At 40.1% G+C, this 18,092-nt stretch overlaps 3 protein-coding genes and 1 non-coding gene across 4 annotated transcripts; all 4 read right to left on the reverse strand.

Moving 5' to 3' along the window:
- Positions 1–38: 38 nt before the first annotated feature.
- LOC133727559 (uncharacterized) lies at positions 39–859 on the reverse strand. The gene is made up of 2 exons (XM_062155154.1): positions 664–859; positions 39–427 (listed from the first exon to the last, which is right to left on the reverse strand). Exons 1-2 carry the CDS (start codon positions 840–842, stop codon positions 220–222), a joined length of 387 nt encoding a protein of 128 aa, XP_062011138.1. The 5' UTR covers positions 843–859; the 3' UTR covers positions 39–219.
- Positions 860–4,463: 3,604 nt separating this feature from the next.
- Positions 4,464–6,990, reverse strand: LOC133718273 (SCARECROW-LIKE protein 7). Its single transcript, XM_062145091.1, has 2 exons — positions 6,851–6,990; positions 4,464–6,720 (listed from the first exon to the last, which is right to left on the reverse strand). The coding sequence occupies exon 2, from the start codon at positions 6,690–6,692 to the stop codon at positions 4,833–4,835; it is 1,860 nt and encodes a 619-aa protein (XP_062001075.1). The 5' UTR covers positions 6,693–6,720; positions 6,851–6,990; the 3' UTR covers positions 4,464–4,832.
- A 3,617-nt stretch (positions 6,991–10,607) lies between these two features.
- Positions 10,608–15,701, reverse strand: LOC133718283 (succinate dehydrogenase [ubiquinone] flavoprotein subunit 1, mitochondrial). The gene is made up of 16 exons (XM_062145100.1): positions 15,430–15,701; positions 14,912–15,079; positions 14,693–14,780; positions 14,298–14,444; positions 14,056–14,196; positions 13,543–13,628; positions 13,348–13,440; positions 13,196–13,259; positions 12,886–13,029; positions 12,521–12,708; positions 12,227–12,401; positions 11,974–12,144; positions 11,712–11,781; positions 11,508–11,628; positions 11,396–11,433; positions 10,608–10,976 (listed from the first exon to the last, which is right to left on the reverse strand). Exons 1-16 carry the CDS (start codon positions 15,535–15,537, stop codon positions 10,874–10,876), a joined length of 1,905 nt encoding a protein of 634 aa, XP_062001084.1. The 5' UTR covers positions 15,538–15,701; the 3' UTR covers positions 10,608–10,873.
- A 1,846-nt stretch (positions 15,702–17,547) lies between these two features.
- On the reverse strand, positions 17,548–17,619 carry TRNAE-UUC (transfer RNA glutamic acid (anticodon UUC)). Its single transcript has one exon. It is a non-coding gene; the product is annotated as a tRNA-Glu (tRNA).
- Positions 17,620–18,092: the final 473 nt, after the last annotated feature.

Consider the following 18,092-nt stretch of genomic DNA (forward strand, 5'->3'; position numbering starts at 1 on the left):
AGTAAAAGAGTTGATTGGCATCTCATCAGACACATGCGAGAAATAATATATGTTTTTAAATATAAGGAATGACAAAAGACACAACTTCACGTCTTCACCGTCCTCTTAGGGGTCATATCCCAGTAATTCAAGGACTCCAAAAATGAAATAATATATAGGTACGTAGAAAACGCAATAGCTAGCTAACTTGATCCATGGCTTCCTTTGATCTCCTTCGCTTCAGTGTGAACTGGGTTGGTGACGAGCTCTCTCCTTCTCCTTGACTTCACTTCCCTGAGTCTTGTCATAAGCAGGGTTGTTTTCATGGATGAGCTGATCCTGCTCAATCTTGTTAGGAAGCTTCTGGTTATCGCTATACACTCCTCCAAATCCTTCTTCATCGGAGCGACTCGCATACCCCTCCCCAAATGAATGAGACATCACGTCCCTAGATATCATTGAACATTGATTCAGTGTGATTAGTAATATTGCCATAGTCACATGCACGGTATTAAAAACAAATCAACTCAAACTTAATTCGAAGATATGTCATTCTACTCTTGAATATAGATAAAAATGATTTACCAATATTTTTCTCCTTGGCTAATGACCAGGAAAGATTGCACTATACCGTAATTAAACATGCATACCAGAAAATAGGGCGAAACAAAAGAAGCGACTTACCCAGTCCCGGCCTGCTGATTTGGGTTCTCTGCCTTGTCCATGTTGTGTTTACTACCCGGATCACTCGACACAGTTCTTGTGGCCTGCTTGATGAATCCGACCCTAGAAGCTTTCCAGCCTAAGTTTGACGGTGCCTGGTTTCTGATCACTGATCTGATTGCATGAATCATCTTCTGCATGGTTTTCGATTACTACTGTACGTTGTATATTTATACACGAAGAGAACTGATGAGGATGCACCATTAACTATAAGGCAGTGTAAGAGCTATCTAAAACGGCAAGTACGTCCGGTTCTACGGGTCTTGATCCTCTTTTTAGTAAGTGCTACCCGATCGGGTTCATGTAATGACTCGTAGGATCGGATGGACATATTCAAGGATTGAGGGAGAACCGTCTCTACGTGGGGATTAATTCAACTGTACGTACTCTCCTAGTTCAAACCACAAACATAGGGTACATAACTTAGGCCCAACAGCCTAAGACCCAAGCGAGGCCCAACCTTCATCTGTTATGCCATGACTTTGCCATCAGATTATATCAAGTCGATGAGGAGCTAGTTGAGGTGCTCGCCTGTTTGGGATGAAGGAGAGCAACTGAGCTGCTCAAAATATACATAGCATATCTCTAAGCATGTTCCTCAATATCGATTGTTCAAAAAAAAAAAAAAAAAGGACATTTTCCTCAATGCGGATCATTAAAAAGAAAAAAATGATTAATGATACGTTATGAAATTTGAAAATGTAACTATATATATAGGTAAGCCAACATAAATAATCTTCCAAACTAAAGAAAAAATGTACATAATCTTCACTGTTTTATTGAATTGCTTAGGTCCGATCGATGTGATTAAATTTTGCCATAAATGTGTCGACCCTTTATGGGGTTTTCCTCTAATCATCACTAAACCTATGTAGTTAATTTTTTCTTTTTTCTTTCACATAGAGCAACTCTAATCGTCATGGCACATGAATTTTGAAGCATCCACCGGAGATCCTAGAAGTCTAAACTCAGTTGTTGAACAATTCTATGACTCATTGCTATATTTTTCTAAAGGCTAGTACAATTTTCATCAGTAAATCTAGTTCCGGAATAGTAAATCTGTAAATAGTAAACCTCCATATCCTCCAGGGCAAAGTACACTACGACCTGATGTATACCACTCACTCTACAGCGATACTATACGGCCCAGTCAGCAACAGTATTGCTGACACGTCACTTCTGTGTACAATCAGCACTGCCTCTCTGACCGCCGGGGGACCACCCGACCGGAGTTGCAGCCTATATGACGTCATCGAACGCACCGCATTGAAACGGCTGGAGCCGTACTAACACCACCTACCAGATCGTCAAACTCGTCAGGATTGAAGTGACGAACGCTGATTCATAGTCCACTGTGGTCGTACGTGTAGGCAGGTCGGAGCCTGACGCAAGAAACACAGACCATTCGTACACCCAATCCCTTCTCTAGCTTAATGTCAAAAGCTAAATCTAAAAAAGTAAAAAGTCCCCCAGGCAAGGTGGTGAGTGGTGACTCTTACTATGGGAACTATTCTATTACCGTTGTGTAAAAGTTTCAACTTTTAACCATCGCTTTAATTATTGCTGATTCAAAGCTAATCAAGTAATCATCATATACACTCTTAATCAAGATATTATCAGCCAAGCAATTAAAAACAAGATGGTAAAATAATTTGGAGTTCTTTATGATTGATAGTAGTTTGATTTTTCTCGAGCGAATTTCAATAATTGGTCTTTCTTTCATGAAACTTTATGTGATAATTATCTGCCTGTAAAATAAAATTTATATGAATCTTCATCGAATCACTACAAAATCTGAATACAAATACAGTAAAGAACTTGGGGAAATGAAATGTGGAAAATTGTGTTGAATTCGCAATCAAATTTCGTTAAGAAAATTATAAAACGTATGCATGTGTTGAGTTGATTTACATCAGTGTTTGTCTAATATTTAATACATTAACTTGTTGGATAAATTCTTACATGGGGCAAACGTATCACGTGGCAGTCCAATCAAAACTCAGAAAATTTTAAGCGTGTTCCGAAACTATTCTTACTTATTAAAATGAAATATCCAAAACACAAGGAGGTATGTTCACTGATTGAGCAGCCATACCAGCCACGTAGTACGTTTGCCCTTCGTAAGAATCTCTCGATATGTGTGAGGCACGTACTACTTCAATGCTATGCTATGGTGTTCATGTAATAACTATTTAATTGGTTCTTTAATCAATGGCTGGCCATGGAATGATTTTGGGCAAGGTACTGTTGGATTAATTAATCTGGCCAGCCGATGATCGAGATGAAGACGTGTAGTCCCACATAAAATTTCTCATACCACTAATATCCCTTAATTGTCCCAAACCGACTAAAAAATATATTTTTCTTGTGCTATGTTTCTATCGGATGACTTGACCAATCTAACCATTAATCGTGTGAGTTGTGCAAGTTTCCAAAAACAGGCCGTAATCCAAAAAAGTTAAGTTTCCAAATCAGGTAATAATGATCAATTCTAATCGTAGGACGTTGTCTTCCTCTTGGGGCCAGGGTGGGTTTATTAGCTTCAATAATTGGGGGGTCTTTCTTAGAATTATTTGCTTCAATAAATTGGTATGTTTAGACATGTAAGCCCCATCACTCTGAGCACACACAATGCATCTTCAGCAAGATGTGATGAATTCAAACTCTATGAGTGAAAAGTCGGGAAGGAAGAGTTTGTAAACTTCCCGGTGAACTTAGTAAGAGGTTGAAAGAGACTTATACCAAACCCCCAACACACAGTGAATTCCAAGGGGACCCCAAACCCAACCAAGGCAAATCAAACTTCCAGAAACACTCAAAACGTTCCTTCCATAAACGGATGACCCTTTCGAATGGTCTCAATCAATTGGACCATAATAAGCAGCATTATCATCCACTGCCTTCCTTGTCATGCTTTGGCGCATTTGAGTTTTCGTGCAGAGACCAAGAAAAGAAGACGGTTCTTCTCTCCCGAGTTATTCATCATTCTCAACTAAGGAACGAGCGCTAGAAATAGCGAAAATTCTATAGTGCTTCGGAGCCAGTGTGAATGATCTCGGAGAGGTAGAGAAAGTGACAGCCATTGAAATCAACATCACGAGCCAGCAAGCATGGCCCAGATATGCACACATATGCATTTACACATCACATATTGCAAATCCAACTATCAAAGTCATCGTCTTTTACATAAGGGTTTAAGGAAATTGATTACAGAAGCAAAAGACCAAAGCTACTTCACCATCTGAATATAGAAAGTCCGGCAGCAGAAGCAAGTTTTTTTGTGGCAGTGAGATCTTAGCTAGTCATCTTACAGCTTCATTCAATCCCGGTCCTCGTCAAGCACTTATTACAACCAGAACCTTGTAGATATTAGGGCAATTAAAACTGTCAGATACATCTGCTATCTAGCAGTAGATTTCTGCAGAGAGTACAATCTGAGGCCTAATGACACGGGCACCGAAAGAAATCACTGGGTCACGGCTATAGTGCTTCGGAGTGAAAAAAGAGAGCCATGAGGCCTTGGTTGCGAAAATTCTACAGTGCGTGCTTCGGAGCATCGAGACCTCAGAGCTTGATGTCGGTTGATTAGTTACGTACTAATTGCAGTACGTATTAATTAACCCCATTCAGTGAGCTAATCTAACAGCTCTTAAAACCCCAAAACACTATAGAACACCTGGTTCAGTGATGAGTATTATAGATATGAATGCTATATATATGTTGTACAAGTACTATAGGGACAAGGAAAAATGAAACTGAAGTGAGATGAAAACTAAATCCAATATGAAGATTCAAATTTACATACAGAATTACAGAAACCTAAGGGGGACAGAACCTCTATCTTCCCCCACCGAATTTCAATTTTTACAATTAGTGATATTTCAGATTCGATCTCAAACCTGTAAGGAAAGCCCCAACCGGAAACCAAAAAACTAAGAACAAACTACAAAATTAACAACCAAATTGTGGCGCAAACCTTATGAAATGAATACTAACTGTAAGTTCATGACTAAGGAAAGCCCTGATGAAGAAGAAGCGCCAAGCTAGATACTACGTCAATGGGGTATCGAAACTGAGAGGCTCACAACCAGAGATAAAAGACCTGGTGAAAACCAATCGAACCGAAGCCATTAACGCCATGAAGAAACAGTAAAGAGAGGGACTTCCTTCCACGCCAAAGAGAGAAACCCCGGTGAAGATTCGTTTAGCGAATACGAAGCATTACTATAGTTCCAGAGAAGAATCTTGGCCTGGCTAACTGCGTAATGGCTAAGAGTTACTGGCTCAAAACCAGAGCTTTCCATCAAAAACTTCCACTGCTCTTTGTCCTCCAAACGCTGTCGTTTCGTTCCCGGTTCCTCTGGGCCGACCCCGCCAGCAATTCTCCGGCCCAGCAAAAGCCTCTCCACCTGCAGCCTCTCCGGCGAGTCTCGGGTCATGTTCGGTTCAAGTGACTCAAACATTGCTGTGTAGTACTTCAATGCGGTCTCGAACCGGCTCATGAACCCGACCCGGTTCAATTTCGCTTCGTACTCGCCCAGGGTCACAATCTTCGGGTTCAGCGACTTGGCCAGTCTCAGAGCCGCTTCAACTCCGGTGGTTGATTCGTCGAGGAGGTTGTGCAACTGGAGCATTAAGTTCACCGCCAGGAACTCATCCGGGTCGACCCGAAAGCACGACTCGTTAAGCTCCTGAATCGGAGTCAGCACCGGTTCAAACTTGAAATTCAGCTCCAGAAGCTTTGCAAATTCACACAGTCTGTTTCCAGTAGCGAAAAGCGACGCCGCCGGAGAGTTCCCCAGAGACGGAGCGGGTATACCGGAGATCCGAATTTTTCTGGGCTTTCCGGTGGACCGGGTAGCCAAAGCCTGCAATAGAGCGGCCCATTGGACACCTTGGACTATCCCGAAGTCGACTATGTGAATCTTCGTCGCCCTCTCCGTCGCTTCGAGGATGGCCTGGTTCGCCGTCAAGTGAGCAAACTTGGAGTAAGGGCAAGCGTCGTTCAAGGCCTTATAAGAGAGAGTGAAGTCTTCTTCGCAGCTAGCGTCGTACGAGGCGGGGGAGCTTTTCTCCGGTTGCGGCGGAGAGACTCGGCTGTACAGAGCGTCCGTGAAGTGGAAAGCGACTCGCTCGGTTGGATCTCCGTGCTCGGACACGGACTCTCTGAGCCGGACCAGCGATTTGATCGCACGCTCCGGTTCGGACTCGATGACTCTGGCGCAGTCGAGTAGGGCCTTCAGTAGCGGCGGCGCCGATTCGATCTCCGGCGACCTGGAGGACACTCCGACGGCGTCGTTGTTTTGAGGAGTAGGGTTGGCTGATTTGGCGTCTTTAACGGCAATTGAGGAAGGCTGCTGCTGCTGCGGCGGAGGCGGAGGTGGAGATGGGGTCCACGCTGGCGGCAATTGAGGTTGGAGATTGGCTGTTTTCTGGTTGTGAACGTCGGTGTATATGACTCGGTTGAGATCGGACGGCGAAGAGCACGGAGCGCTGAGTCGACTCGGGCAGGGGGCGAAGGGATCGGAGGCGTAGAGACCGAAATCCGCGGCATTGTTCTGCCACGCGTCGCACACAGAGGGCAGGTTCGAACTATCCGTTGAATCCCCACCGCCTATTATACTGTCCATCCACTCGTCCGAGTCGAACTCGGCCGCTCCGCCCAAATCCGAGAACCTGAACCCACTGCTGGTCGGATGATGATCCATGTTCGGGAACGGAAACCCGGGCTCCCCGACCGTCGTGTCGGAGCTCCCGGGCAGCTGAAACGGGTCGGAAAAACTCGAACCCCCCAACGCGTACCCCAAACTCGGAGCGTGATGAGTGCTGGTGGGCCATGGAGCAGAGGAGAGAGAGAACGCCGTAGTGAGCTGCTGGTGGTGGTGGTGGGTGGTGTGCTGCTGCTGCTGTTGCTCTTGCTGCTGCTTTTGCTTGATGACTTGCTGAGCAATCGCCATTAGATTCCCGCTGTCTGTACACATGTAAGCCATTCTCCGGCCAAATCTCGCCGGAAAAACACTGCACTCACATTACAAACAAGAAAATTAATTGTAAGGATACAATAACCACTGACAAGAGAAGAGAGAGTGATGGAGTTTTATATATAGTGAGACAGAGAGAGAGATAGTGACTGAAGAAGAGTACATACCGAGAGATCACACTACTGGAGGCCCAGAAACAACGGGATCACAATTTTGAGCTACACACTAGTAAAGACTAGAGACTGGAGAGAAAGAAAGAGGGAGGTAGGAGAGAGGGTTTTAGTGTTAAAAATAAAAACCCCTTTTATAATAAATATTTTTCGAAACCTCAAAAACTGTGCGGGACCCACCGTTCCAATTTTTAAATTAAAAAGGGCAAAAAAAAAAAAAAAAAAAAAAATTTGAAGGAAACCCTAGTGAAGCTAGACCAGAACCCTCCAATTTTTTTTTCGTGACGTGGCGCAAATATGACAGCGGGACCCGCTTCTTCTCGAGTATTGACAACGGCGTGTCACGGAGGTCCACGTGTACAGTTTGTAATTTTTTTTTTCCCTCCCGCCCGCTGAGTTCGGGGACCGGTGGTGGGGCCCGAAGACTGACGTCATGGGGGGGGGGGTGCTGTGATCTTTTCGGGAAGAGCTAAGCGGATCGCGGCCGTCCGTTGGTGTGACCTTTCGCGGAAGAGGAAACTGGCTGCGTTTCACTTTGAATCGCCACCACTTTGTTTGTACCCGATGCGTTCGAGTCCCTGACACCTGGGTCAACAGTAAAAAAAAAGGCGAGTCAAGGGGTAGGTGGAAAAAAAAGTACGCCTTGGGTTAAAACTTAAAAGAGAGCGTGGGAAAGGTGAAAAATCTTGGAGTGGGCTTCATGGGGCGGTAAGAGGGCCCGCTGGGACATGGGCCCCTGGTGCTATGGACTAATGAGGAAAAGAGGGAACGGAGTAGGGCCCAGTTGAGCTATCTTGGACCAACAAAAATGCGACAACGAGGAAAAGCAACGGTGGTAGGAGAATGAAGAAGAAGAAGAAGAAGAAGAAGCAACGGGCATTACCTGTCTAGATGAAAGCAAGGTGTGTGCCACATTGAGTGACCGAGTCAACTCGGGCACTAAAAGATGTTTGGTTACGTTTGAGGGTTTATGAAAGTGCATCAATAGCTTGGAGAAGTAGTGTAGTCCGGAGATTTCTGAAAAAGAAGAGGAGAAAAAATAATAACACCTTTTGATTTCGAGTGCAGGACATGAGGTAATGGACCAACAGAGCAAGTCAAGGAATGAATTATTTCAATTTGATTGACAGTTCTTATGTTTATAAACGAATAGTTTAGAAGTGCGAGCTAAATGAAGATATACAACCACTCTTATTTAAAAAAATTATTGATTTGATAAATTGTGTTTACTATTTAATGCAAACAAAAACTATAAATAAATATATAGTTTTTTTTTTTTCAACTAGGAAAATAAATATATAATTTTGAGTCGATGATTCATTACAATTTAATAAAGCGTAAAAGAATACTTTTTGTCTAATTAATGTTATCAATTTAGTATCATACAGCCCAAGTAGTACCAAATTAGGGGTCTAAGTCCGCCGTCACTACCTAGGTGGATGATTAGACAAGAAATCAAAACAATCCATTGCTAGCTTATCTTTCTAATTTCTGTTGGTCCACCTTTGATTGTTATCTGCCTTATCGGTTCGCTTTTGTCCTCTCATATTCACACTTTGAAGTTTGAAGTAAACTAACCTAGCTTCTCAAATTCTCACCACTCGATTTCGATTCATTTTAATTTTTCCATACAAAATATAACGTAAGATACTTACTAATTTTATATTTATATTGCGAGAAGAATTAGGTTATAATTATATGTATTGTTTGAAATTACAAGAATTAGGTTATTAATTACAACTCACGTATAGGAACAACATATATACATACATATGATAGATCGAAAAATTAATATAATTAGCCGTGAACAGCTTGAGATAGGTCCACTGAAATAGTGAATGAGGTCGTCTTTTAGACTCTTGCAAGCTTGAGATAGTTGAAAGTTAGAAATCAAGTTGAAAATGAAAGCAACATCCACTAACATTCATGTATTGAAAGAATGAAGGAAATCAAATGTATTATAATTCCAATTATGGGACTATTATTGGATATATAGATTCATTAATTCGAGAGATAGTAGACCAAACCATTCTATTTTCTCTTAATTACTCTACTAGTGGTGATGAAGTGGGGATATTCAAATATTGATTGCAGGTTGATCATGTATTTAAGTACATTTGGGTAATAATGCGCGGCGTGCAGCACACTTACTTTTTAAAGATTTCTTGCCAATTTAGACTATAAAGTTTTTAAATAAGTAAAAGCTATGCAGGAAAAAGTTAGGATGGTCAAGGTTTTAATAAATATTGAAGTTTGTAGAATGCCCGTTAATATTGAATTAGTTGGAGATTAAGACCTTGTATTAAAAAAGTAATATATAAATTATTAAATCAGTGAGTGACTCATTTTGATTATATTGAGGTTTTTTTTTTTAATATTTGTATATGACTCATATTTTGAAGTAAATTAGAGAAGTTTATAAATATTTAAAATTATTATTTTTAATTTAACGCAATTGTAGATTACCGATTAATTTTGTATTCATGTGAAGTTGTATCACGACTCTACGGGGACAATATTATACTAGACAATAGTGACTTTTTGGTTGGACTACATGTTTGATCGATCGATGTTAGTGGGAGACACTGTTACCCCCCCTCATAGCAAAAATCAACCAAGTACTCATTTCATTTCATACTCTCCCCAAATGCTGCATATTTTCCTACTCTTCTCAATAGTTTTCTAATTAATCCCTCGTCCTTGTTAACCCTTTCGTAAACAAGTACTCATTAGTCATTACAATTACACTCACAAATCTTAATCATGTAGAAATAACGGCTACAATTATATAACCCACTTGCCCTCATGTTGTTTGTCCTATGAATATGATGTTTCCTAATCCTATATAATACTTAGCTGTTGTTTTGGACCGGTTCTATTTTCTTTTATCCTACTGAGTATAATAAAGGATGTAGTTCATATAATAGTTTGATCATGTTGCATTTGGAGCTTTGGACCAAGAAACTGTCATTATTTGTACTTTTTTTGTTTAATTTTGTCAGATAGAATATGGGTTGTTAAACAAAATTTGTCGTTCTTAATTATTTCCCTGGTGATGTAATTTATTGGTGGATCTAGATCAGATAGTTGACACATGAGTTACTTACTGCATATAATAAGCTGCTGCTTCTTATAAATCCCGAATAATTAAAAATTAGGGGATTGCTCATAGTGATGGGGATTTCTTCGGTTCTAGCTCCTCCAATTCATAGCTGTGTAGCTGTGTATATTTAATAATCAAGCAATTAAGAGTAAAAGAGTTGTTTCAATGGTCTACATAATCCTCGTTAAGGGAAAAAAACCGAATTTAGTACCTCTACCAACATTATATTTTATCAGCGAACTAAACGCTCCTGGATAACAAGCCCAACACTATCACTGCTTGATGATAGTGCCGATATCAACCATTACCAGGAGCTGCCGAGTATGATGACTTCGCTAAATATGGACACAATGCGTCAATGCGATGTGCTTTGCCACATTTCATTTCAAATTTGCAAAAGCATCGGACTATAATATAGAGTCCAAACATTCATGATGTGAATGAATTGAATTACTCATCACCTTCAATATCCGATGATATGATCATACGATAACAGTGATATCCCTGCTACCGATCTCTACACCATGCATGCATAGAATAGCCACTCAGCAAGTCCCAAACTCCATCTTTACAAAGGTTAAATCGACAAGTATTGGCTTCCGATTACTATGCACACCAATTCCAAGTCCAACATATTGCCTTGACAAGCTCTTAAACCAAAAACGTGATAAAACATGAATTTGCTGGCAATTGAATACCAAAAACCTGTTCTCAAATTAAATCTATTCAGAGAAATATTCTCCACGGCTGCGGACACATTTTCCAATCTCTGACTGAAATTATTAGAAACCTTTGGTCACTAACACAGCACCAATTATTGGTCAAAATGCTGTACCTACAACCAATTCTTTTCTTCTTATGGAATTACTACATGCCTGTAAAAGGATTATCTGCATGACTATAGATGAGCAGATGCCTCAGTAGACACGGGCTTTAGGAGGGAAGGTCTCGATTTCATCGTCCAATGTGTTCATGTGAACTGGTCTGTAGTCTAGTCGAACCTTCTCATTTTCCCAGTGTCTGAAAAAAGAATCCACATAATTTAGAGTGAACAATTGGAATTCAACAGTGTAGATAACTAGATATTCCCCCATACATTCCCAGTTAATATGGACAGCTAAATGAAGAACATTTAAAATTACAATAGGTCTTCACGATAGAGGTGTTAACAAAGAAAGTTTATTGACCACTATCATTTAGAGAAATAACTGCGAGATTGGTTAAATTCTGCAGGCTGCTTTTATAATCCATCAAATAGGACAAATAAATTCTACAATTATAACTTATAATATACTATCTTACTTATAAAACAGAACAGTGGTTATCATCAAAATGTTAGTTTTGTGACTACTCGTTCATTTCCAATTTCAACTTTGAAAAAAGCAAAGCACATGTTTACTCTCAAAACAATATTATTATTTAAGGGAATGGCAACTCACCCCAAAGTATGTTTCATCCATTTCTCATCATCTCTTTTCTGCAAAACCAGAACAAATCTCATTATGTATTGCAAAAGAAAGGACAATTCTAACAAAAACAAACAGGACTAACCGTGAAATCTTCACGAGCATGTGCTCCTCGGCTCTCTTTCCTGGCTTCAGCAGAATGCATGGTGATACAGGCATTTATCAAAAGGTTTTCTAACTCGATAGTCTCAATCAAGTCAGAGTTCCTGGCAAAAGAATTGGGATTATGAGCTCATGAACTAAACAATGTATATTTTATGGATTGACATCCTCATACACAACATCTCACCATATCAAAGTTCGATCCTTCACTTGAACATCATTAAAACTCTCCCATGCCTTGTCGATCAACTCAGAACCTGCAGGAGTAACACAGAAAAGGAGTGAATAAAAGTATAAACAGTAATCAATCTCCAACCTGCCCAACATAATAGTCACTTGTTAATTTGAAGGAGAAAACAAAGTCACTTAATGTTCCCAGAAAGGGACTAAATTGTGCAATACATAATAGTTATAGATTTTTGTAAAATGAAAGACTGAATAGGTGAAACCTTCTACTAATGTCTCTTGTGTGCGGAACACAGCAGCATTATTTTGCATTATTCGTTGCATATTCAACCGAATTTTTGAAGTTGGCAGTGAGCCATTTGAATTCCTCAATTTGTCCAACCAAGCAATGGTCTTCTCGCCAGCATCCTTTTCCAGAGGCTTTTGTTTCTCCCCTACAAAGATGAAGTAGAGATCTTTAAGTTCTGTACACATTTCGTTATTAATTATCTTCAGTTAACGTGGCAATAAAGTTACCTGGTTTACTGATCTCTGCAACTCTATTTGCACATGCTCGGCCAAAAACAACAATGTCAAGGAGTGAATTTGCACCGAGACGATTAGCACCATGAACAGATGCACAGGCTGCCTCCCCAGCTGCCATTAAGCCAGGAATTACTGCATCTGCATTATCACCTTTAATGGTAACTACCTGAAAAGACAAAAAAGCCATGTTGGTGAAGAAAAGCAGAATTTCACAGAGACGCACTAAAGTTTAGGCCCTTGAATACAGAAAGTGGCCCAGTAGACATGACATATATCAACTCATACCTCTCCGTGGTAATTGGTTGGAATTCCACCCATATTGTAGTGTACAGTGGGTAAGACAGGAATAGGCTCTTTTGTGACATCGACACCAGCAAAAATGGCAGCAGTTTCAGAGATACCAGGAAGCCTCTCCTTTAGTACATCTGGGGGCAAATGATTCAAGTGGAGATAGATATGGTCCTTCAAAGGTCCTGATCAAAACAACTGTAACAGTTACCAACAGACGCACAAAGAAAAGAAAAGGAAAAAAAAAAAAAAACAGACAAAGCAAATAACTGAAATAACATATTTCCTTTCTGAAAAAAGAAGAATAAGATATGACAGCCATGTCAACATGAAAACGATTGACAGTTTAGAACACATCATACCTACACCACGACCCTCCCGGATTTCCATAGTCATGGATCTTGACACAACATCTCTAGAAGCAAGATCTTTTGCTGTTGGGGCATATCGTTCCATAAATCGCTCACCTTCACTGTTTCTAAGGATACCACCTTCCCCTCGTGATCCTACAAGTTGCAAGAATAACCAGAAATTAACATTTTCCAACTTCTAATGAATTGCAGTTAGAGAATCATATAACAAGGTATATGAAAGATAAGCCGACATAACAAAGAGCATCAAAATCAAAAGTGGTGTTGACCTACAAATGTATCAAAAAAAGAAGAGACATACCTTCAGTAATGAGGCATCCAGCTCCATATATACCAGTAGGGTGAAACTGCACAAACTCCAAATCCTGCAGAAGGTATATGCCAAGAAAATTCATAAGGGATAAAATGCAAAGCCTACAGAAGATTCAAAGAGTGGGAAAGACCTAATCATACCTGAAGTGGGAGCCCAGCACGTGCCACCATGGCATTGCCATCTCCAGTGCAGGTATGTGCCGAGGTTGCAGAGAAGTATGCTCTACCATAACCCTGCAAGAAACACAAAAGATAGTTTTAGATATTATTGCTTAATTCAGATAAGCAAGTTAATGACATATCTCCAACATGAAAAGCACAAAATAAGAAAAGTACCCCCGTAGCCAATATTGTCGATGAAGCTTGGAACCGATGCAAAGTCCCGTCCTCCATATTTAATGCAATAACTCCTTGGCAGCTCCCTGAATACCCAATTTCAATAATAAATTAACATAAAAGAACACACCCTGGATATACAAACAACAATCTTTTTAATCATATTTTCCTATGTGGATGTCAGCACAAGATGAGAAATTCAGAACAAGATAAACAACAAGCTTTTTTTCTTTTTAGAAGAAAGAACTAGCATTCAGTCCAGTGAAGAAACGAACTGGAACCATATGCCAAAGCATCAACGAAAAGCATCATAAGCAAGATTTATTTACTTTTAAAAAGCTTCTCACTATAGTACTCTTCCACAAAGATACTCAAAGCTGTAAATTATTAGGGTGTATAAAAATAACAACAGTGTTTTCATATGAAATTTATGCTGGTTATATCTATAACTGCAGCTTGCACTTGTTATAAAAAAAAACATATCACGCGTGCAGCTACTAAGCATTAACTTACCGTCACTGTTCATTATAAGATCCAGCGCAAAATATTCGACAAAAAACTGTGTATTATGCCTCATAGCTTGTCCATAGAGAGTATGCAAAAGAGCATGCCCAGTTCTGTCGGCAGCGCAAGCACAACGGTATGCCTGTCCACCTATAAACAAGGTAAATTAAAGTTAGCCAATGTCGACAGCTTTGAACGAAAAGATGAGATATGATGTACCAACTTCAAACATACATGGATGATCATCTTACCTTTTCCAAAGTCAAGGCTTTGACCACCAAATGCACGCTGATATATTTTTCCTTCTTCAGTCCGAGAAAAGGGTAATCCATAATTTTCAAGTTCAATCACAGCTTTTGGAGCCTCTCTACACATATACTGGATGGCATCTTGATCACCTATGGGAACACAAAACCCCCATATGTCAAAATACAACTGAAAGATAGAGAGCTGTAAAAGTAGTCATAAAACCACAAAATATATGTGTCTTCCTGCAAGTGCACGATGGGTTATACAGCAAAAGTTGGCAAGTGGAATAAGTCCATATAATCCCTATAGGCAACTGTTTCCTGTAGAATACTACAACCCCAACCCTAACATCACATTTATAAGCTTATAGAAGCGTCAAGATTAATAAGTTACATACCCAGCCAATCACTTCCCTTCACTGTGTCGTACATGTGCCACCTCCAGTCATCCTCAGTCATATTCCCTAATGCAGCATTTATACCACCCTACACGCAATTTAACAAACACAGTAAGGAATATGCTGCATATCCAACTCAAAAACTAGAGCAATTTACATAGACACATCAACTCAATGAAGCTACATGCAACAGTCCAATCGAATTGCAACATCTCTTACCTGAGCCGCGACAGTGTGTGAACGCGTAGGGAACAATTTAGTAATGCAAGCGGTATTAAATCCATGCTCCGAAAGTCCTATGGCTGCTCTCAGCCCTGCACCGCCTGCCCCGACCACCACGGCATCATAAGTATGATCCACCACAGTATAAGACGAGCGTCCTGTAGCCTGCCAAAGCAAAATCACACATCTCATTACCAAAATACAATCGATTCACAAGCTAAACAACTAAAATTTCACCTATCTTGATCAACAATCACAAGTTTCAGCTCGTTTCGGTGAATATGTAACTTTCTAAATTTGAGAAAATGGAACACTTGCACAGGTCAAAATCCTTCATTTTACTGTAGATTATATGATCCAAATCAGCTAGAACCGGATTAAATATTGAAATTATCCATATCAGCAATAACCGGTGAAAAGCTATGCAGTGGAAATCAAAACACTAAATCAAACGATCGGAGAAGAAGAAGAAGAGGATGAAAACCCTAAGATTGAGAAATGGACAGTGATGGTACCGATTCAGTGGAGAAGAGTCTGGAGAAGTGAGATCTAAGGCAGTCATTGGCTGCGACTGATCTTTGGGACGAAGAAACGCCGAGTCGCCGAGAAACGCACCGCCACATATTGCTCTAGCTCCGATGCTGGTGGTCGTTGGTTTTCCGGTTTATTTATATCTATTTACTATTCTCTCTCTCTCTCTCTGTCTCTAAGAGAAATGAGGGAGGTGGATGGATTTTGGGGGCTGCGAGTGTTTGTTAGTTCTCGGCGTCGAAGTGGGAGATGATCGATATGGGAGGCGCAGGCATTAAAAAAGTTAGACAGGAGCGGGTGGCTCGTGGCGGGCATGTGACTACAAAATGGTGATTCGGTTATCAAAAGTTTCTAACTATCATCTCCGAAATTACTGATCCACCATCTGTGCATCCAGTCACCACCATGCCCTCGGTAATTTTTTGTTTATTTTGTGAGAATGGAATATTCAATATTAGACCTCGAGACCTATAATCTAATGGAAACACTACATAACTTTTTTTTCTTTCTTTAATCTAACGGTGTCTGCTATTAATACTCGTTTGATATTCAAATTACTTATTATCAGCGTGTTTCATATATGCGTATGAACTTTATTGAAGCTTATATGTAATAGATGATATCGAAGTCCAAACAACTCTTGGCATTAGTACTTCACTATTTCTCGAGCTTTGCAGTTGATTGTGGATCGCATGATGATTTGGAGTTGGTTGGTTTGTGGGTAAAGTAGAGAGCTACAATGGACAATTGAGAATTCCTTAAATCTCATCAAGGCGGCCATTGTTCTAAATATATGTTTGCATTAGAGTTATAGTAATGCCGCAGCAATAAAATGAATAGTTATCAATTAGTGATATTAGTACGACTCTAAAAATACAATAATCTTGACGGTAATATCATCAATACTAATCTCATTTTAACTAGTGGAATGGCATTCCTCCATTGTAGCCCTAGTGAAATTGGTTACACAACACCATTGGTATTGATCCCATCAGTCTTACTAGATTTTACCAAAGTTAGGTAATCATTTTCACCGAGTATTGCATATTAATTTTAACATTTCTCTCTACCAATATTCCATTGGCAATTCTGTGATTATTCTTCTAACACGTTTCTAGTTGCAAAACCTCAAATTTGGTTACTTTCTCTCTACGGAATCAATCATAAAAAGGTTGAATATGTTGAAGCCATTGGAGGGCTTTGGTACCAAAGACATTAGGGCTGGTGCCCTTTTAGGCCACGATGGACGTAAAGACAATGGCCACGTGGCATTTAGTCCACCATTTGATTAGAGACTTGCAATTCAATTTTGATTTGAAATAGAAAAGCGGACACGTAATTGCGGAATGTAATAACATGTTGATTCCTGTAGAAGATTCATGAAACGTAAGGAGTTGACTGTTGGATTTTAGTCTTTTTTACTTCAAGTCTTTTAGCCGTTTCGCAACGGAGAAACAAGTTAAACACATAAGTTATGGTTTAGATGAAGAAAATAATCCCTAACAAATGAAAGAAAACTATGAAGAGAAATAGGAGGAGAGAGTGGTTGTTTAACTTAAAAAGAGGATTCAAACAGCACCGGTGCATTGCCGTATCGTAGTCAAACGGAGGAGTTACGACCGGATCCTCATTGCGGGTTAACAGATGGGGAGTTGGGTCGAGGTCTAGAGAATTCTGGACTGATTCTTAACTATGAAGAGAAATAGGAGGAGAGAGTAGTTGTTTAACTTAATAACCAGTGCGGAGAGATGCAATTGCTGATCAAACCATACCAAAATTGATAGTTTTGATATGTGTGGTTTTTCAATCTTGATTACTCGATGCCGAAATGTCATCCCTAGCTCCAAGTATAGTGTACACAACACAAGGTTGTGTTTTAAGATCAAGAATCGGAGGATAACCAAGAAACGAACCGCCTTCAAGATCAGCTTCAGGGTTATAGTTGGGGGAGCTAAGAACACCTTTTTTTTTTTTTGGCAAAGTAGCTAAGACCACCTTTGAAGATTCTATGTTCATTTCCTTCAGTCCAAATATAAGTTTCATCTGGGCTGGGCCAGTTATATTCCTGGACAGGGGAAAAACAAATTAATCGATTTAAAAAGTTCCGTTGCCGGGAATCGAACCCGGGTCTCCTGGGTGAAAGCCAGATATCCTAACCGCTGGACGACAACGGATTATTGATAATATGGTATCAAATATAGAATATATATAGTTATTTAATAAAATTATGGGCTGTGTTGGTGATGCCTCAAGGATTGGTGTTTTTGGGGCCTTGAACAACCAGAGAGTATCAGATCCAGCTTACAAGCCCAACTACCACCTAACACCTCTGTCACCGACATAAAGGGAGTGCAATAGACCCTAGGAGTTGGGCTAGGTAGTGATTATTTAGTGAGGGATAGAGTAAGGAAATGAGTTGGAAGTAACACAGAAAATGATCGGGTGAACTGAATCTACATTACAAAAATAACATTTCCACACACACACACACGAGCCTTCGAACTCGGAATCTCATTTTAAACAATGGACATCTAATTTCCTCTCACTCGGGATCCAAAACATTATGAAATTATTTACATTACATGTTTAAAACGTGAGGGTGGGGTTCTAGCTAGAGTGACATGGTTCTCTTCTTTTGAAATGGGAG

Source organism: Rosa rugosa, chromosome 1 (assembly GCF_958449725.1).
Source record: "Rosa rugosa chromosome 1, drRosRugo1.1, whole genome shotgun sequence".
Classification (NCBI taxonomy): domain Eukaryota; kingdom Viridiplantae; phylum Streptophyta; class Magnoliopsida; order Rosales; family Rosaceae; genus Rosa; species Rosa rugosa.